The sequence below is a fragment of the Centroberyx gerrardi genome, chromosome 10 (assembly GCF_048128805.1).
Source record: "Centroberyx gerrardi isolate f3 chromosome 10, fCenGer3.hap1.cur.20231027, whole genome shotgun sequence".
NCBI lineage: Eukaryota > Metazoa > Chordata > Actinopteri > Beryciformes > Berycidae > Centroberyx > Centroberyx gerrardi.
In genome coordinates, this window is record NC_136006.1 from 21,556,907 (window position 1) to 21,578,262 (window position 21,356).

General features: G+C 42.9%; 3 protein-coding genes across 4 annotated transcripts in view; 1 reads left to right on the top strand and 2 right to left on the bottom strand.

Moving 5' to 3' along the window:
• Positions 1-841: 841 nt before the first annotated feature.
• Positions 842-11,632, bottom strand: efhc2 (EF-hand domain (C-terminal) containing 2). Its single transcript, XM_071926323.2, has 15 exons — positions 11,591-11,632; positions 10,909-11,097; positions 10,262-10,412; positions 9,787-10,010; positions 9,448-9,699; positions 8,476-8,583; positions 7,794-7,932; positions 6,386-6,551; positions 6,142-6,284; positions 5,329-5,525; positions 5,056-5,189; positions 4,366-4,560; positions 2,712-2,804; positions 2,222-2,321; positions 842-1,001 (listed from the first exon to the last, which is right to left on the bottom strand). Exons 1-15 carry the CDS (start codon positions 11,630-11,632, stop codon positions 873-875), a joined length of 2,262 nt encoding a protein of 753 aa, XP_071782424.2. The 3' UTR covers positions 842-872.
• Positions 11,633-12,258: 626 nt separating this feature from the next.
• On the bottom strand, positions 12,259-15,215 carry fundc1 (FUN14 domain containing 1). The gene is made up of 5 exons (XM_071926366.2): positions 15,152-15,215; positions 14,518-14,671; positions 13,980-14,055; positions 13,743-13,871; positions 12,259-13,206 (listed from the first exon to the last, which is right to left on the bottom strand). The coding sequence occupies exons 1-5, from the start codon at positions 15,168-15,170 to the stop codon at positions 13,129-13,131; spliced, it is 456 nt and encodes a 151-aa protein (XP_071782467.1). The 5' UTR covers positions 15,171-15,215; the 3' UTR covers positions 12,259-13,128.
• A 5,570-nt stretch (positions 15,216-20,785) lies between these two features.
• Positions 20,786-21,356, top strand: part of kdm6a (lysine (K)-specific demethylase 6A) — a 38,506-nt gene continuing 37,935 nt past the window's right edge. For both annotated transcript variants that reach the window (XM_078286291.1, XM_071926387.2), the window contains exon 1: positions 20,786-21,213. In XM_078286291.1, the coding sequence (XP_078142417.1) occupies positions 21,044-21,213 (170 nt within the window). In that variant the 5' untranslated portion in view covers positions 20,786-21,043. The remainder of the gene's footprint in view (positions 21,214-21,356) is intronic.

Consider the following 21,356-nt stretch of genomic DNA (forward strand, 5'->3'; position numbering starts at 1 on the left):
GATTACAGTGGCGCCTCAACCTGAACAACCTGTGCCTTTTTATAGTCCAGCACCGCCACACACACAGACGGTCAAACATGTGAAACCGGGGGTGTAAGAGCTCGCTCCCCTTCACCTCTCGTCTTATTTCTCCTTCCTCTTGAATATAGTGCAACAATTACCATCACTATCATCAAAGATAAACCACTGAGACCCCACTAAGCCTCAAAGGATCTCAAACACAGGAGTGATTATAAGAAACGGCAAGGAACTCCATTCTACTTTCTCTTCTACTTTTCCCCTTCAACCTATGAGCTCTGGCTCTGGAAATAGATTGTAAATGTATGAGGTATTACTAAAAAACACAGTCTGGGTTTGTGTCAGTATGTTTCATCAATGGCTGTGTTTTCCAAAGCTTTGGGCTGACAGTATGGATGTCTTGTGTCTTTATATTTAGCCAGCATACAGTCAGCACGCAGCATACATCATCCGTTCCAAAGGCAATTTCTTCCCTTATCAACTTAGCACAGTGCTGGGGGATACAGTGTAATACGCTGTAATCAGAACGTATGCGAGCGCCTGTCTGCCCACAGCTGAAATATGGTTCTGCTTTAACGCCTCATATCTTTTACAGAGTCTCTGAGGGATTCACGCCAATTCATGTAAGTACACACACACACACACACACACACACTTCCACCCAGCTTTTCACGTACCATGCTCAAGTGTCTTTGTTTTGCACTTCTCCCAGATGAAACTAAATCAAAACACAGATGTTGGTTTGCAAATGTAATCCATGTTCTTTAATTGAGGAACACATACAGCGGTGTGTGTGTGTGTGTGTGCGTGAGCGCGTGTGTGAAGCAGCATCAAATTCACCTCCCTCCGTGTGTCTATGTTGAGGTGGCTGTTGTTGGGTCAGTGTTGCTGGTGGCACTGCTGAACACGTCCTCCAGCAGGGCAGAGTAGTGGACGTTCTTCACTGCGGGGCCACTGGCCTCAAAACTCCAGTTCACATCAAACTGGAGACAACAGGAGCACACAACTCACTGCAGCAGCTGTCCTGAGTTCAAAACATTAGCCTTAATCTTATCCTATCGTTGCCGTGCAGAAAACCTCATAAAAAATCAATTATTCAGGAACAGAGATAAAGCAATTCACAATTTTTAGCACAGCGCAATTTAGACATTTCTATAAAGCATTTTGGCTTGGATTGGTTCCAGTCTGAAAAATATTTTCCACAAGAAGAGGACACAATCAGCATTCAATAATCACAAAAAAACTGAGATACAAAGGTTTTTGCAGGACACAACCAATATAAAGGTAGTTACAGTATATATAATATATGAATGGAATTTCCCCCCATTGGAAATAATATTTCACATATGAGTTGAACCATTTTAGTGGCTGAGGTAGGAGAAGAGGTAACAACACAGAGATGGAGCAAGACTGGATAGCAGCAAATACCAAAAAGGCAATACGACATTCTTGTGATGTCATCACTATGAGACAGAATACTTCTGACACCCGCAAAGACGCAAAAGGTGCAGCGGCCGTTGTCACTCTTCTTCGGGGTTCCCGTGGAGCTTGTTAAGGAAGGCAGAGTAGCTGAGCAGAGACTGAGCGACTAGTTTGGGCTTAGGACCCGGCGAGGCAGAGAGGAGCTGGAAACCAGTGACAGAGGAAAATTAGAGAGTTGAGAAAGCAGTGTGTCGGCGTACACACACTCACACACACACACACACACACACACACACACACGCTCCTCTCTCATTCTGTCCACGCCTGTCTCCCTCTGTTGTCATCCCGCCACGGTGTGTGTCCACCTGTTTCTGCTTAGCTCTGGCTGCGGCGAGGCACGCTAAATCAGCATTACATAGTAGAGACACAGACATGAGGCAGAAGATCAGAGGAGCTACTTCTGTCCTTTTCGACCACCTATCTCTCTTTCTCTCTCTCTCTCGTTCTCATCGTTTTTCTTGCACAATAAATTGCTCGCTTGTTCATTAGACTATTAGCTTACCCACTCACTTGATTCTGCTTTTGGCTCACTCTTCCACTCTGTCATCCAGTCAGTCATAATTAGGGGTAAGATTTATATTGATTTTTCAATTAGAACTATTTAAGAATCTGTGCACACAATGCAAAATCCCTTACTCTGCTTCTCTGTTCTCATTCCCTCTCATCTAAAAGTTGTCTTTTTTCTCTCTCTACTCCTGTACTCCTGTCGTTCCTCTCTCACCTTCAGGGTGTCATCGGGCAGGACCGGGGGGGCGGGGTTCTCCCTCCAGTTGATGCCAGCCAGGAGGGCATGGTAGTCGATGTCCTCTCCCTCTCTGAACCTGCAGCAGACACGTGTCCAGATTACAAGCAGGTACATCCTGTATAAAGACTTTTCGGACGACAAAGCCAATCTGGAGTCTATCTCCGTGTTTCCCCTGACCGCTGATGGGTGGGATAGACCGCTCCACCTTAAAGAGCTCCCTCCAGATCTAAAAGAATTCAATTTGTACTGGTTCCAATGGAGATTGTCTTACTGTCATGTAGACTAGCTGCTGGTTCAGACATTTCAGAGGTTTCTCAACCCTGCCAAGAAAAATTTCCGGGGGAAGCACTCGTCTAAAATATATACTTCAAAATCAGTGAAAAAAAAATACATTTAACCGTTCTGAAAATGCAGTGGGACATTTGATTGTTCCATACTAAATTGCACTGTGATGGTGGGCTCTTACTTGTTGAGCAGGGCTCGGAGCAGATCCTCAGCTAGAGGCAGCTGGAAGGCCTTGCAGATGGTCCTTGTGTCTTTGGTAGATAGACGGCCAGTTCTGGAGACACAGAGAGACACACAGGTACCTCACATCAGGAAAGTTATCACACTACAGGTTGGAACCCAAAATGGACTGCATGCCTGTTTGTAGTGGGCTATTTTAATAAGGCTGGGCCTCGTGGAAAAATATGTTCTGTGTGGATGCTGGACTGAAAACAATCCCCGCTTTAAGACATTCTAATAGATTTATAAGAACAACTGAGCGAAATGTCATCATCAGCCAGTGCTGACGAGTCGAGCACAGATCAGATCACAGAAAATACACCATGAGCAGCAGCAGGAGTTTCCTTTTACCCCCAGACAGGTGCTTGAACACAGATATGCATGACTAATTTGGTTTTTGCTATTCATTTAAAAAAGCAGTCATCCCTACATGGATCAACAAAGTATGACATTACTATCATTATTATTAATAGAGAAATCAACCCAAAGTGAAGATGTATTCTCTGTATGTGGATGTGAGACAGAGGCCCAGTTGTTTTCCACAGTGACGCGGACGGTCCAGAGGTCCATTCTTGACATGCCATCTTCATTACAGGGACGTTGAAGAAACATCTGAAGCTAACTGAGGGTGTCCACACAGCCGCATAAACAGACCGCTCAGCTTGACCCTGTGGCACCGCGGACCATCCATTTACCTCAGCCAGCCTAACCCATGCCTCAGGTCTACTGCGTGTATGTGTGTGTGTGTGTTTGTGTGTGTAGTGTACATGAGAGTGCATGAAGTGTGTGATTTCATGCACTAGAGAGAGGGAGGAAGGGAGACAGAGAGAGAGGGAGTGAGAGAGAGAGAGAGAGAGAGAGATTTACATATTTTAAATATTTTATGTACATGTATGTATGTGTATTCGTATATGTGTGTATATATATGTATGTATGTATGCGTATGTGTATGTATATATGTATACTATATATATAATTGTTCATTGTTCTGCTTTGGCAGTAACGGTTCATTACCACTCATGCCAATAAAGCTTATTTGAATTGAACTGAATTGAATTGAGAGAGAGAGAGAGAGAGAGAGAGAGAGAGAGAGAGAGAGAGAGAGAGAGAGAGAGAGAGAGGGGGAAAGAGAGAGAGATGCTTTGGCAATATTGTTCTAAACTTTCATGCCAATGAAGCCTATTGAATTGAATTGAGAGAGAGAGAGAGAGAGAGAGAGAGAGAGAGAGATTGAGTGAGTGTGTGTGTGTGTGTGTGTGTGTGTGTGTCTGTCCTCTCTGGCCTACAGAGCTACATGCCATACAGGTCTTTGGGGACCATCTGGTTCCAATGCTCCACTCACACTGCTGGAACTAATCGTTGCTCTGAGATATGGGGCCACTGGCTGCACGATTGATGGCTTGCTGTGACGCTAGCTGCCTATGTGTGTGTGAGAGGGACGTGTGTGTGTGTGTGTGTGTGTATATTAGCCATGCGCACAAGTGTCCGTGTTGTTGTTGTTCCTGACTGTTACTTGCACAAATGTTTCTATCCGTACAGGCCTGGCTACAGTGTGCTGTCTTAACTCGACATCTGTGTGTGTGTGTGTGTGTGTGTGTGTGTGTGTGTGTACCTACCTGTGTCGGTCTTGGTGTGTGAAGGCTCTGGCCATCTCAGGGAACGTCTCAAAGTGTTTCTTCCTCAGGTAGTCCTGGGCCACGGCCAGCATCAAGCCCATGTCCACCTCAGACGGCTCGCGCTCCGAGAAACATCGACCCAGCACCATCACCTCGTGCTCCGACATGCCGCACTCCATGCCAATCAGCAGGCCCCTGTGGTGCACACACACACACACACACACACACACACACACACACACGTACACACAGATGAAGCAAATGACACACACAATCTCAATGACATCAGCTATCCACATGTCGTACACCTGAAGTTTAAATGTCTCTCTGGTATGCACAGTGAAATTGGATTTCTCTTTCCCAATCGTAATATTTACATCCTTTAAAATGGACAGTAATTACCTCATCTTCCCTCAGCACAAATGTTTATTACCATTTAGACAGATTGGAGATGCACTGCATTTGAACTTTGTTCTTAACGTGGCTAAATGTGTCTCTGAACACTTCTGGAGGTGGTGATCTCACCTGCATCTTGGGTGCATTTAAATTTGGATTTTATGCATCTTTGCTCCGTCCAAATCCAATCCAATCACTCAGTATAGTACATGTTAAGTTAATGCTAAGGGGTAAAAGGGGTCACAGAGACATTAGGGAGCTATTGAACTATACTATAGTTATTGGCTGTGCTACCTGAAAGACTCATAGGGGATGAAGCCTGTGTTGCTGGGGTCACTGAGAGCCAGAAACTTCTTCATCTCACTCTGCTTCTCCTCCGGGATGGAACGCAGCTTGCTGAGGATGCTGCCCACGTTGGCTTTGGGGAACTTTAGAGAAACACACACACACACACACACACACACAAACACGCATACACACACACATACACACACACGTTAAGTGCCTCTGAGCAAGAGCACCCAACCCTTATGTGTAAGTTTACCAAGCAGTTTGTTCTCTCCCCACCTCCTCAGCATGTTGCTCCATGTAGGTGAGGGTGTATTCATCAGCGTCCAAAAGCTGGAAGCGCTGGTTGTTGAGGTTGAGGGCCGCTCCGACGTACAGGTCCTGGGCTGTGAAGTACTCGGACATCTCACTCTTAAACAGCTCCTGGCCCGGCTTCTTCACACGACCACGCTCCAGGAACTTACCCCCGAGCACACCTGGTGCATGATGGGAGAGCAGAGTTCAACCTGGGGTGTATAGTCTTTAAGCATTTAGATGTATTTCTCAATACTCCTGGTCCTGCAGAAACATTAAATCCAGTTTTGCCTACTTTCACCTGAACTGACAGCTAACATTGCCTCATCCAGGTAAAAAATAAAACGTTCATATCCAATATTACCCCAAGTGTCATGAATTTGTCAATCAAAGACTTAATACCTAATATCTTTTAAAAAGTATCAGAATTTATTTTTATATTGTGTTGTTAATCATTTTTAAGAATAGGTGTCATTTTTTTCAAATGGTTTTTCAATCTCATTTTGGAGCAAAACTCTTCAAATGTTTCAGGGCCCTGGAACCAAGACAAACTATTCATCATGTGTTGTAAAGAATCCTGTCAAATATAGATTTACATCGATGGGAAAATCAACCAAGTGCTCTCAATTCCTGAAAAAAGTAGGTTTGGGAGATAAAGGCCAACTTTTCATCTGATTTCATAAGATTCTGGAAATGGAAACTGAGTCTGACATCTCTAATGTTTATCTTGGGAGTCAGAGATTTGCATCTCAAGTGCTAGGAGCAGTTCTGGACCAGTTATAGTCCAAACGGCCCTACCTGAGTTCCTCTGTGGGGGTTCGAACACGCCAATGGTGTCGTCACTGAGGTAGAAGGAGATGATGAACGCCCTGTCCCTGTCGATGGGGTCGGTGGTCGCCATCTTGGCACGGAATCGCAGCATGTTACTCTCCAGGCCATGTCTGGAGGGATACGTACACACCAGAGTCGGGGGTTAACACACACACACACACACACTGACTTTGCAGTGTGTAATTTGATTGGGACTGTGACTCCGTCCAACCTGTCTTTCTCCATGAGCTTGCGGAAGTCTTTCTGCGGGGGCTTGGGCAGCAGGCCCTGGCAGGAGCACAGAGAGTCCTCCTCTGAGCCGAAGCCGTTGTAGGGGGGCACGGGCCTTGGGGGCTTAGAGGCCTTGGGAGCCTTGTACTGCACCGGGGTGAAGTCCTCTGACAGAAAGAGAGAGAGAAAGAAAAGATGAAACATTTGAAAGGAGGGAGAAGCCAAGGAGGGTGAAAGGAGTGGAGGGCGGCGGGTAATCCATCCACGCAGGAGCGCGGCGGCCTGGGCTGACGGTAACCCCGGGCCGACCTCTGACCGCTGGGAGTCAGACGGGACCCTCCATCACAGTGGCCTGTCACTGGGGGCTCCGCCTGGATCACTACTGTGACTAATGTAGCGAGCCCCCCCACAACCTGCCTGGCCCAGGGTGGCAGACGCGGCCAGGCCCGGCTTGGGTTACTGCTGCTGGGGAGCCGCGTGCCTCTCGTGGCCCCCGGTGCCTTTAGCTGTGGAGGCATGGAGAGAGACCGGTGCTGGAGGGACCTAGTATCTGATGTCAGTCAGATACTGGCGCTGAAGACTGTTTTTGGGTCTACATAGACTGTCCATCAGCCAAGACAGGCCCTGCTATGGGATGATGGGGTGGGGACTGAGGAGACCAGAGAACAGTATTCAGGCTGCTGAGTGGAGCAACATAGGCAGAACTTTATTCTGGGTTATAACAGAAATTCTTTAACAGGAGCTTTGCATGACATTCTCCAGACATTATTACTTACTCGCCAGCAACCTAAACTTATACAGATTCAAATACTTGTGAAGAAACATATGAGTCCAATCCTGGATAAGGAAAAAGAACATTACTCAAAGCATAATAAAACACTTCACCCGTATTAACTGTACAGCTATAAATATTATTATCATTTCCTCTGAATTTTCCTCTGTGCCAACATTCTCAGGATTCTGGTTCTCTAGGAAGGTGCTTCTAGTGCTTACTCTTACTGCCCCCAAGTGGTCATATATATGTAATGCAGGCATGAGCAGCAGAAGACTGATTAGCTTTGACCAAGTCCCTCTGTATAAATGTAGGAATAGCTAAGCAAAGTCGTCTGCCACAGGAAGAGGCGATGTGAGTGCACATATCAATGAATTCAGCTTATTACAATAACATCAGGTTTGCTGTTTTTGTACAGATCTAACCATTTTGGAAGTCACACGTTGCACATGGTTGCAGCACTACTGCAGCACTGTTGCACCACCACCTTGAGGCAAGCTCTGGGTAGGACACTGGTTCTCAAATGCTCTCACATTCACTGACAAAAGAAAATTGCAAAACTATGGATTACAAGTAAAACACTGGACTGTGTCAGGCTAGCTCCAGTTTGTAGTAATGGTACAGTAGTATAGCTTACCTATGCCGTATTTGGAGCGGTAGAAGTCTTTGGTGAAGTTGTCACAGTCACAGATGACCACTCTCCTGCCCCACACATTCACCTCCCCGCCTAGAGTCAGATCACAGTCCTTATAAAACTCCTCCTGGACAGCGCCTGTCTGCAGGGGAGAGAGAGAGAGACAGAGGGCGAGAGAGAGAGAGAGAGAGAGAGAGAGAGACATAGAGGAGAATGAGATGGGGCAGGTGAAAGACCATGTGTGACATTTCTTCATTCACATTCTAGGCATTTAGCTTAGCTTACACTCCTTTGACAGGAGGACACATGGCTGCTGATGAACATTGCAGGGGGTCAAACCTGTGACCGTTGAGTTAAGGTTGAAATGGCATTCTGGTACAACTTCACCTAACAGCAAGGTGCACAGAATGGGCAGGTAACACAAGAGGAAATTCCAGCAACACTTGCAGCACTGAGAACAAAAATTGTATTAGTAAATGCTGAAACGTGCCAGTTCTATCTTTGTTCTCAGGACTGCAGCCTTTGAGTTACAGGACAGTCTCCCTTACCACTATTCCACCCTGTCACCTATTACATAACATTTTGTTTTTCACTTTTTTACTTGATTGATGACATGTCACCGTGATTTCCTCAAATGTTGTTGACATGTCATTTATTCATCTGCTGTGGTCCAGACAGGACGTACTTTGAGGCTGTCCAGAATGTAGCGCTCCCCCTGACCCGTGGAGCCGAACACATTGAGCACGGTGCGGTCTGTGATCTCTCCAGGCTGCCTCTTGGGGGTGGGAGCCCGCTGCAGAGAAACAACAAACAACACACAGTCAGGAACAGAACAGAAATAATTGTTGTGCAAAACACAGCGCGTGAGATCGTCGCAATACTGAGGACCATTTAACATGCAAACACACACGCAATGGCACTTTGGAAGAATTCGAAAAAGAGAGAGAGGGAGAGAGAGAGACAAAGAAAGAGAAAAGCAGGCTGATCAAGAGAGACAGAATATGCTAGTGATCTGTCATGAAGGACAAGCTTAATTTGTATCTGGGGACGTGATGATTTCCCACTGGATGGAGGCTTCAGATCAACCTTTTGGGCTGACATTTAATGAAAGACATCGGAACAAACAAAATGACAATCACTGGACTGAAAAAGAACACACACACACACACGCGCGCACACACACACACACACACATACATACACACACCAAAAAGCGACATGGGGAATGATTGAGGCCTGGCTGTCTTTCAAGATGAATTAGACTCTGGTCAGTAACTGGAGGAGAAAGCCAAACTGCTTGAGGGGGACTAGACACTACGACGGTCCTGTCAGAGTGAATGAGGCCTCGGTGAAGGGAGGGATGGTGGGAGGAAGATGAAAAGAAGCCATCCAAGCAGAAAGAGAGGCAACACCAGCCTTTAGGTTTGGTATACCAGTGTACAAAGACCTGTTCAAATATCCTGATGGCGAACGACGAATCTTGGCACCACATTTCTGCTTTTCCTTTTTCCATATCCTCTCTCCTTTTTGTTTTTTTGATTCCCTCCTCTCCTTGACCATGTATCTTTATCAGTCCTCCTCTCTTCATTCCTTCCTAACAGGTTTACACATTTTGAAACCCCGGCTCATATTGTGGTGCTATCCCCCCCCCCCTCACCTTAGGCAGTTTGCTGCGGTGCAGGAACTTGGCCGTGGCGTCGCGGCCCGAGTTCGGCTGGATGACCTCCCGGATCTCGATGGTGTCGTCGGCCAGGAAGTAGTGCAGCGTGAGCTCGCGCGGGTCACCGAACATGTTGTCTGTGTCGTCCCAGTAGCAGTAGAAACGCAGGACGTTGCGGTCGTGGTCCAGGAACTGCTTCAGTGTGTCGTGCCTCTCGTACGGCCGAAGCGGCTTCATACTTCTCTCCATCTGGATGGAAGGAAGGAACACGCTGAGTGAAAAGAATCGAAATGAGATGAAATCTACGTGTGATATGACTCCCTGACGTCTGTCTACCTGTTCCCGCAGGTTGCTGTAGGGGTCGTCAGGAATGGCGGTAGAGGCGTTGAGGCGCACCCCGAGCTTTGTGAGAAAGTTCCTGGTGAAAGGGTCGCAGCTGGTTATGGTGAAGGTTCGCGTGTACAGCACTATCTTCTGGTTGATGTTGAAATGGTAAACGTTGTAGAACTGGCCGTCATCTGGGGGAGGCAGTGGGATGCGGTGGCGACGAATAAGTGTTCCTGCCACAGGAATGAATAACACAGCATTGAGTATTAAATCTGTCATCATATCTTGGGGAATTATACTGTCTGTCTAAATTGGCTACAGGACGATTTTGTGTTAACCAGCTGGAATCTAGAACGAAGAAAAGTGAGTACACATGGCCAAGCAATGAAATTCTACTTGAAAAATGAAATGTTTTCACTTGAGCTATGTTCACAAGACTTTCTCTGAGATATTACAGTAGGTCAGGTGAAACATCCTATTTCACCTTGAGGGATGCCGCTGTTCTTGTACTCTGGCTCCACCACCTGTATGGTATCATCCTCCAGGTAGAAGTAGATCTTACACTTCCTGATTCTGTACGTCTCCTCCTGTTTCTCAGGCACCGCCTCCTGGAAGTACGCTTCAAAACACAGAGCCTGGGAAGGACAGAACGGCTTGTTGTGCATAAGGCCAATCAAACTATTTCTGGGCAGTTTGAGTTACATGACATATAAACTAGACTAGTTGTACAGTAGCTTTAATGCTTGGGGATACTCTGACCGCAGAATCAGTGGAGCTTTGTATCTACCAAACACTACTATTTAACAGATTAAAGGTTTTTAAGATCACTCAAGGTGACTAGATGATGTTGTGTAAGTGCTGGTGCGGGTTTGGTAAAAATACACAAATACTCAAATAAAATTGTGATCAGTAACATAATTCACTGGAGCTCTTAAACTCAGTAACATAATAAACAACACTAACTTTTCAAAAGCTGTATGTAACCTGTCAACTGTGGTCTGTTCCAGTAATCGCTAAATATTATGGCTGTCATTTTGTGTAATCAAATATGCTGTAATACCCCGATCCAACTAGCATGGACCAAAAGTGTGTCCACCCAGTGATTGTATGACCAGACAGCTCACAGCTCACCTGTTTGTCAAAGGCCACCCATGATGGTACATCACTGCCCTCTCCTTTTGGGTAGACAGAATATTTTGGTTGAATCTTCTGGCCAACTAACAACTCTCCTCCGATGCCTGGCTTCTCAGACCCCACCAGCATGGGGACCCCGTTGGAATAGTCAAAATGTTGGGACTTGTGGAATCTCTCCTTCCCCAGCTAGAGGACAGGAGGGAGAAAGAGTTTCACATGAACTGGCAATTTCAATGCCCATTATTTAAATTGGTTGGCAAAATATGGAACTAACATTTTCTATGAAAATCATATCTCTCATGCATTATAAGAGCCCTTGGGAGAGCAATAATGGATTTGTCAAGTTATTATGTAACTATTATTGGATTAATGATCTATGAACAGGTAGCTATTGTTTTATGACTTAACTAACGTTACAGTATAAGGTCAAACACTGGCCTGTATCTACTACCACAAACTTCACTTTTATGTGCTAGCTATGGGCTGCCATGTCACTTCACCTTGTAGGAAGTTTTAATGGTCAATATGGTATCCGTTGTCTAACCTTGGATTTTAAATATTAACGCTAAGTATTCTATTTTATTCATGCTGTGCAGAGCCCAAGACGTGGCAAGCCGACCTGAGCTGCAAAGTCCAAACACTCCTCATGTGAAATATACAACAAATTTGGTAGACTTACATGTTTGTTGAGAGAATTCCCAGGTAGAAATGGTAGAGACATGACGGCAAAATTTAACGCAGATGGATTATTTTCTTTCTACAGCTCGGCCGGTGTGAATTTCTAACCGTTCCTGATCTGAGGTTACCATGGAGGCGTTTTGTTTGGGTGCGTTGCTTGGCAACGTCCAACATGGAACGTTTGAATTCATGAATTGAATTAATCTCTCTCTCTCTCTGAAAATGCTTACCCATACTGCCAAACACACACATTACACTAGCCTACTTCAGAATATGTTTAGAGGTATGTTTCAAAATATGCATGACAATGGTAATATTCATTCGAACGTATGCCCAACGTCCCATACATTTCGAATGAATGTAATTTGCATATAGGCTACAAATCTTTTTTTTTTTTTAAACATAGCCTATCGCTAAACATAGCCTATTCTTAGGTATTTTTTGCATTATGTGAACAGAAATCTGAAATAATTACTTCAAACTCAACTAAGCTGAGAATGAATGAATAACAGACTGATCTAAACTAATGGTCATCTAAACTATTAGAGCCAATAGGTCAAGAGTAAAGTGTCAATACTTTCAAGGCACGAATTATGAATTTTGAATGATGACAAACTGCATTAGAGCACAGTTAAATAGGTAACAGGAGAAACCAACATAAAATTAAAAAACTGTTGAAATGTTTTTATTTGCTCAACAGCCTTATATAAAAATACACCAGCAACCTTCAATACCTAAAGCATCAATATTTTATTGCTAAACAAAATACATAAAAATCTGAGATGCAGGGGAGGCTGACATAACACCCATCACACATATTGCACCTCTCAAAAAGGCATAACAACCCTACATCTATCAGCACTTTCGAATAAGGTTCAAGTTTAACTTTGAAGATGATTGACTGTGGCGACCTGGGTCTGAGCAATATAACACTGACACTTATGGAACCCCACGGATACTGTCACACCTGTGAAAGTGGATTTAAATACACTTAGCCAATTGCTGCAATGTAATTAGCCAAATTGTGCGCAAAAAAAGTGTCAGCAGTGACAGTGCATCCATCCCTTCATTGTGGTTCAATGTCAGTTTGGTAAAAAAATAATAGTTGCAACATTCTCAGGGTCTATGGATATTGGCATGAGCCGTAGTATGTTAGTGGTATTCTGTGCAGTGGAGTAGTACTATGCAATTACATGGAGTGTTGCTGCACAGTTCCACTGCAGCTTTAAAGCTAAACCGATGTATTTCTCTTTATTCAGTTTGGAAGATTTGTTTTGTCATGATATACTTGGCCTGGACAGTGGTGTAATTTTTAAGTTAGGGGGCCATTCTGGTCTAATCAAGAAGCCCTACTTCCATGTTCTTCTGGAGGTACAGTATTGACAGTAAAAAGGATGTGCAGCTTATGTAAAAACACACAGCTACAAGCTAATTCGAAGTTGCTTGCTTGCTGTCAGAACACTTAACAGCCATGATGCAATGATTTTTCCCCGTGTTCATTCTTGAGAACGAATACAGGCTCGTCTCATTTTGGCAGACCTAAGACGCCAGGCCAAGCAGGAAGCCTCCGATGAACCCACTTGTGACAACGATGTTTTTCTTCACAAACTCCGTGGACTGAAAAAGACACAATACAGAACAGCTGAATCAGCATATTGTCACAATCCATTTCAGATAGATAATTTTGACTCATTCAAATGTGGTAACGCTTAATGTATGAACCGTCTGACTCATTCAGCTGGGCTTGCAAAAAACAGTGATAGTAGTTAGCTGCTTCTTGTTGCTATATGTTAGTACATATAGCCTAGACATACATCAAGTTGAATGTCAAGTACATGGGTGATGGCTGAAATTTAGCCCTGCCTCTCTAATTAGCCCATTGCAAAGAATTCGATAATTCAATATGTTTGCAATTTAGCTCTGTATTATTTGTTATCAACAGGATTAATAACTGCATTGGCAGGTTTTATGGTTTTTCATTGTTTTCTTTTTTCTATGTGATCCACAGCTATTGCCTCATTTGTCAAGTGTGATCACCTTTGTGATGGAATGAGAAGAAATTCTGACGTTTTGACTGACCTATATGTGTTGGGCTTGCGCTAGCATGTTCACAGCATTACACTGTAATAAATACCAAAATATTGAGGACCTACCTTGTCAACAAATGAGTTCAGCTCTGGGCCCGCTTTATTGGTACCCTTCTTTAACTGCTTCTTAGCTTTGTTGACATCCTTCTCTACTCGCTTCCAGTCCACTTGGATATAGCCACTATTGTTGGCAATCTGGAGAGAGAAAGAACAAGTCGAACAATGAAAAAGAGAATTTTTGTATTTTTTTTTCTATTGAAAGGCTTAAACCACATGTGCTTGTGCCTAGTAACACCTGGATACCTGTAGCAACAGAAGACCTCCTCCCACAGCTGTAGCAGCAACCTTTCCAACCTTCTGACAGAGATATCCTGCACACCTAAAATGAGAGTTAACAATTCTGAGTTGACAGAACATGAAAGAAACCTCCTTATAAAGATGCAAGACTAATGCTGCCTTCCAATGCTGTCGTAAATATTGCAGTTGCGTGGTGAGCACAGGTGAAGGACCCAACAAAGTGGTAAATATGACTAGGAACGTCAGATTTCTATGACAAACTGAGTTGACGTTTATCGAAAGGAGAGCATCGAGTTATGGATTTTATAATAAAAATATGTTATATTTGGCATTCTATGTAATTCTATGTTCAGTGTGTAAATTAACTAAAGCATCAGCTACATGCCTGGTGAACATTTTCTCCTCTTCATTCTGCCGCTGCAGCAGAAGCAGAATTCTGCCACCAAAAAAATACTTTTATTACAGGGTCCATTGAAAACTGGGGAGCAGGAGTTTACGAGGAGCACATGAAGGCAGCATAATGTATTTCCATGGGGACTATTACCATCCACTGGCTCCCCCTATGGCTATCTGGGTGGCCACAGAGTACTTCTCTGCTACAGGGCCGGAGCTGCTTCCAAAGAGGCGGTTCCACCATCGCTGACGTTTGGCGTATTCTGTCAGATCTACGACCTTGTCGTAAATCTCTTCTTCGAGTTCTATAAGTAAATGGAAAAATGACCAACCATGACAAAACAACAATGCGACGAGTGCCGGCCCATGAGTGGCGAATGGCCAAAAACAGGCAAAAACAGCCCATAAAGTGAATCTCTGTCCATAGACAAAACTGTTACAAACTGAACGGTACCACATTCTGATTGCTGCTAAGTTAGTGATATTGTATCGTTGTAAATGTCTACACTGCAGTGCTTTACCATGATGGTCAAAGGTAACTTGCTTGCTACATTGTTACTAGTACAGTTAGTAGGTCTAATTATAAGTTAGCATTATGATAGAAACGCTATGCTACGAGGGAAACTGTCAACCTGCGCCATGGGGCTTCTGCGTGCGCGGAAACAGACTTTGAAAACATTGAACATGGGATGAATGTTAAAAAGCATAATGTTAGATATGTGATTCGGACCTACAGTCGTCGTAAACAGCCCAAAGAAGAGGCTGTTATTAGTTTATACACTTACCCTTCTCGCGGTTCGCCATTTTGGAGTAGGTTGGTCTGTCTGTCCTCCACTGCTCTACTGCACGTCCGGCGTCATTTGCATAATTTTGTCAGTCAAAGTGAAAATGAGACAGAGACAGGTTTGCTCAGTTTAACCTTTTGATTAAAGGAATATCATTATTTCAAGCATGCAGCACACTGTCATACCGTAAAGAACAACAGTGACATTATTATTATTATCATTATTATTATTATTATTATTATTATTATTATTATTATTATCATTATTATTATTAGTAGTAGTAGTATGCTGGATTCATAGACTACAAGAAAGCTTTGACAAAACCCTATGACAGTTGATCAGTATTATGATATACTGTATATAGGCTATTAGCGTGTATCAAAAACAATAAAAACAAGCACAACAATCATATATTACACAGATTCATGGCAATAACTATCAAATGCAATTTAATAAAAGAAATGCGTTTCTAAAAGTCTGCCAATCGAATGTTTACTTGCAGGCTATTTCAGAAACTTAATTGCAAAAGATCACCTATGGTTTTTGGTCTAGACTTGGGAATAGTTAATAGAGCTTTGTCTGTAGACATAAGGCTGTGTTTTTGCACATGGGGTGTTAAAAGATCTGTGTGGCGCCAAACTGTGCATTGCTTTTAAGGTGGTTACTAAGACTTTAAATCAACTCTGGGCTGCACTGGAAGCCATGTAATGAGGCTAAAATTGGACTAATGTGGTCATTCCATTTTGCCCTGGTAAAATGCCTGGCAGCTGTATTTTGCACTAACTGCCAGCGAGGGAGAGCATTTCTATTACTAGGCAAAAATAAAGTGACTTAATAGCCTGGAGAAGAAGAAATAAATGCATTGGTGATTTTCTCCAGATCACCAAAGAATATAATTACCTTAGAAATAGTTTAAATGGTAGTAGCAAGATTGGAGAAGCCCTGTAAACTGTTCATCAAAATTTACATCTGAATCAAAATGAACCTTAAAGGAATACCCTAAAACACTTTAACACTGCAGAACAGCTATTGGAGATGTAGCCTGCATTTCTGGACCCATGTTGTTGTTTGGTGGTGTATTTTTCTTATTCCTGCAGACAACTGGCCAAATGCTGTGACATCATGTCAGCAGTTACAATGGAGTTTGACAGCAGAAAATCTAAAACATCAACAGTCAGGTTTTGGTGTCAGTCCCTCAGAATCAAAGAACAAGGGCTTCTTTCTAGGTTCACCATTTTGCACCGAGGTTCACCAGTCACACAGGAGAAATCCACCATAGAAGAGGCAGAGAGACCAATTTTCACACCAACATTAGGCTCAATAATGAGGCAATGCTGTTACGTTTTGAGTTAGGGGTGCAATCCCCCCCCCCCCCCCCCCCCCCCCCCCCCCCCCCCCCCCCCTGTCCCATTACAGCCCCTAAACACTCCCCCTTTGTTTTGAGTGACACTCAATTAGAAATGTTAGTGATGTAACAGAATGGGCCACTCACAGGCGAGGAACTGAGGCGAGGGGGTATGAACACAGCCACACAGTGACGGACAGCTTTGGACTCGCTATCTTGCCAATGATACGCTTGCAGTCGAGTGTTTGGAGAGAGACCACCACTGCATGGAAGTCAAGGAGGCTAAATGGCTAACATGGTCTATTGTATCATTACACAGTTGTTTGGAAAAAGTGACATCATCATTACCTTAGTCAGGAATCTTGTACTTTATTGTTTAGATGTATATTTTTTGTAGATATATGTATAGGTAGGTGTGTGTGTGTTTTACTTTTGTACGGTGTCATTTCATCTATATGTGAAGCCCAATCTCAAAGTGATTTTAATTTGTAATGTTAATTGCCTGTTAATGTCTGTTAATGGCAATAAAGTTAAAAAAAAAAAAAAAAGTGACATCATCATTTCGGTGACAGTGTATATAAAATTATAAATGGCAAGATGATTTCTTGTTGTTTTTTCCCCCTGAGAATCTATGCCTGTACATGTCCACGCTAGCATTGTGGCTAATCAGCGCTCATTGGCTAAAAGGGCTCATGAATAATAAGTAGCTGGCTCCTACATCATTCATGATACTTGCTGCCAGCAACCTTGTCAACAAGGCTGAAGCTCTTAATTTTGTTTATCATGAAGTCAAAATGTAAATCCTGCAGGGTGTAATCACCACAGTTCCATTATCACATAGCAACGGATTATTTACAGGACTTGGTGACTCCCGGAGTCTTCATACTTCAAACACTGCTGTCAAAAAGTTTGCTACTACTGGAAATTACATACATGATTGAAGTCATCAGATATAAATGAATTATTCATGAGGTAATGGACAAAGACTCGCTTTATATCAAAAACAAAACATATCAAGCTTTACATTTAAAGGAAACACCACCTGGGTCGTATTATACAAGTCAGTAAATTCAACCTGTAATTTCGCTCTCTTCTCCAGCCTGTGGACATCTAGACTTGATTCTGTCTGGACTCTCTGCGAGAGAGAACACTACCATATTTGACCACTAGGGGCGAAAAGGTGCATTTTTAGAGTCGCACTATTTTTTTTTATAATCGGTCGCACGTCTGTGTAACCCATAAAACCTCTGTGGTATAACCGCAACTGCTCTGGGACACACTTCCCTCTATCAGAACTTCCTGTTGACAAACTGTTGACACAGTTGCAACTTTGTATCATATATTGGGGAAAACATTAAACAACAGTTTAATCATGTTTTCCTTTTTATGATCATTTTCATAGTTGTCAAACAGTTCTATTTTGCCTATAGACCTATTTGCAATAAGCATGTTTACAAGTGTGAAAACCCATCACTTTTAGCCTGAAACTGAATGTTACAAGTTCACGCCTCTTTTCTGGGGGTTGTCGAAAGTAATTTGGGTTAGCAGGTACCTAAGAAGATACTAAGTTACCTAAGCCTACAGAGAACTGTGCGTTTGATAGAGAGGAAATAAACCATTTAACAGCCATGTTGGAAATACTGACACAGGACTCAGATCAAGGAGAACTAAAACACAACACTGACCAGAGTCAGCTGCTAAAAAGAAGTCATTGGTAACATTCAGTAGAGCCTCTGTGTTGCGACAGGGCCAGAAACCAGATTGGAATTGTTCAAATAATTCATCCATGTGCTCAGAGTCCATCAGCCATTTATAGACAACTTTCTTCTAATACTTTAGATAAAAAGGATAGTTTGGAAATAGTAAAAAGTATGGAGTGGCTCAGACTCATAAAGATGGGATCTAAAAGATGACAAATGAACTAATCTAAACTTTGGAGAAAATGTATTCTTTCATTCTGAAGCACTTTGTCAGAGAAAATTTTTATTTTGAATGTGTGTTAACTTTTATTCAAAAAAAAAAAAAAAAGGATTATCACAAATTTTGGGAAAATGTTGCCAATAGTCTTTCTTTTTCGGTGAACGTCCACTTTCATTTACTATAAATGCTACAAGTATGAGCCAGCCAGGAGTCCAGCTGAGATCAAGAATCTTGTTTGCAAGGGAGACCAGGCCAAGACAGAGTAGTTCAATTACATGCAAAACCACAATTATTATTATTATTATTATTAAACCTTTATTTGGACAGGTAATCTCATTGAGACACGGGGTCTCATTCACAAGAGAGACCTGGTCGGTACAGCAGTACAACACAAAGTTACAGACAGACAGGACATTCAATACAGAGACAAGATAAAACACAATCATAAAGGTGATAAGTGCAAAAGTGCCAAAGTGGTAGCCAGATTTTAGGACTATGTACAAGAGCAAACCCCCACAGACGCTCTCTCCATATTTCTTAGAAGTAGTTTAAAATCCCCTAGGGGAATCAAGCTGGACAGCTTCAGTTCCTGCTGTAGCGTGTTCCAGGTTGAGGGGGCAGAGTAGGAGAAGGCCTTTTTACCAATATAAAAATGTCATAATAAGCAAGAGATGATCACAGAAAAAGTGAGAAATAAGGAGAGAGGGTAGAGGTGTTTGAGGAGAAACAGTGACACAATCCTAAAACAATCAACTTTAGGTATGTTTACATATCCTATAATAGGTAAAACATGTTAAAACATGCTGCAATAATATCTAAACTTTTTAATATTTATTATTATGTAACCACAATTATAAAATGGACTACTGAACTACTTGGACACTCACTTCAGTTACTGCTCTACAACTGCAGTAACAGTATGGGTAACACTGATATATCCTTGCACCATGTATATTAGTAAGTGCTGTGTGAAACTGTTACTTTCAAGTAGCAGTTAATGTCAAGCTAAAGTTCTTGTATATTCAATATATTTGGCAAATAAATGTGCTTCTGATTCTGAATAAAGACGCAGCTAGGGGGTAATTCTATAGGTCATAATACATTTTATTCCTTTGAGATGCTCATTTATGCCTTAATATGGCCTCTTGTATTTCAATGCATTTTAATAAGCATTTCAGATTTTTTTAGTTTCTGTTCCGGTTCTTATTAATCTTGTATAATGAGCGTGACTAATGGAATTCATGGACCAGAGGTATTTTAAAGAGCTCATTACTTGTATTATTAAGTCTTTTACAGCCTTTTTAGTTCATCCTTAACTGGGATGTAAATCATTCTGGAGGACACTGCAGAGCTAAAAGTCAGGACTTAAACTTGCTTTGATGACCACCATGTTGTGCTTATTCAATTAGGTCTGGAACTTGATTTGTTCCTTTTTATGTCCCATATTTCATCCCCTCCTGTGCAGGCAGGATGACAGTTTTCCATCAATCTCTGATATTCTGACAGTGGTGGCAGATTTACAGCCCAGCAATCTTTGTCAGCAGGGTTTGTGGTATTCCAATCAAACTGGAAAGTGACCTCTAGTCTTCCATATCAAAGAGTCTCCCTCCACGTTTGAAGAATCAGCCTCGAACAACGGCTAGATCAAGGCTCTCTTCCACCAGGCCAGCCGCTTGCCTTTTACTTTGCTGAATACAATATTTATACCACTGCGCTGTAAATTCATATTATAACACAGATCAATTATACAGTCATCGCAGGACCTTGCAGATGAATATACTCATGTATAAGAAGCAGATCGCTTGATAATGCAGTATGCAGCTTCATCATGAAACAGAGTTGTGATTAGGGGATAAGGGGAAGTTAAACATAAAGGCAAAATGAATGAAACATAATGAAATGGCAAGGACCTCAATAACTATATGATACTGTTCAGATTGCATCAGGTCACAAGCAAAGAACTGTTCATCTGTAGAACCACACATCCTGCAGATAAGCTGTCAATAAATGCAACAAAAAGTATGTGAGTGCAATTTTGCAACATTGTAGCATCCTTGACAGCCCCCCATAGACAAACACCGCAAATGGACAGTTATTTTGACCAATAGACTACTTCAAATCGTAGTTACGTAATCATAATACGGCGTGAGGAACCAATGGAAGGACTTGAGGCGGGTCTTGATATCCTCCTTGGTGTGTGCGTGCGCATGCTCGTGCGCGTGTTAGTGACACCCCAAGTCAGGCAAGTCACGTGACTGCAAACGCTGGACGATGATTGGTCAGGGTGAACGGAGGGCGTGCCGACGGTGGCGGCGTGCGTTTGCCTATGTGACACAATTACAACAACTTTGAGCTGATGGCTGGGGAAGTTTGCGATATTATCAAATAACACTCTGTCGTAAAACCCAACATTACATCAACTTCATGCATAATTTGGCACTGGAATACACGCTGTGTTTTGATGTACAATGAGGTGTGTGGAAGATAACTTGAAGGGATCATTTCCTTGAGGATTTGGCAACAATTACGCTACGCCCCGTTCTAGTCCTGGATAAGGTGCTGCACTTTCGTTGTTACTGCATTTCGGCGGAGTTGCTCAGCCCCGTTGGTTTCCCCGTGTCCTTTCCATGAAATCGTGCGGAGTGTCGCTCACCGCCGCTGCCTCTGCTGCTGCTCGGAGTCTCGGCGCTGCTGGTGATGAGGAAAAGAAAATGGCGTCGGGAAAAGCGAATGAAATCGAAGAGGACTTTCCAAAGCTAACAGCGCAAGAGAGGGACAGCTTGGCCGGAATTGACAGGTTAGGCGATCTATAATGTGAACAGTCTTCTCTGCTTCTTTTTTGTTATTTGTGTTTTTCTTCGCGCAGTTTAAAAAAAAAAAAAAAAAAATATGAATGCCCCCAAGTAATACGGAACCGCCTGTGTTGTCTGTCCTCTACTT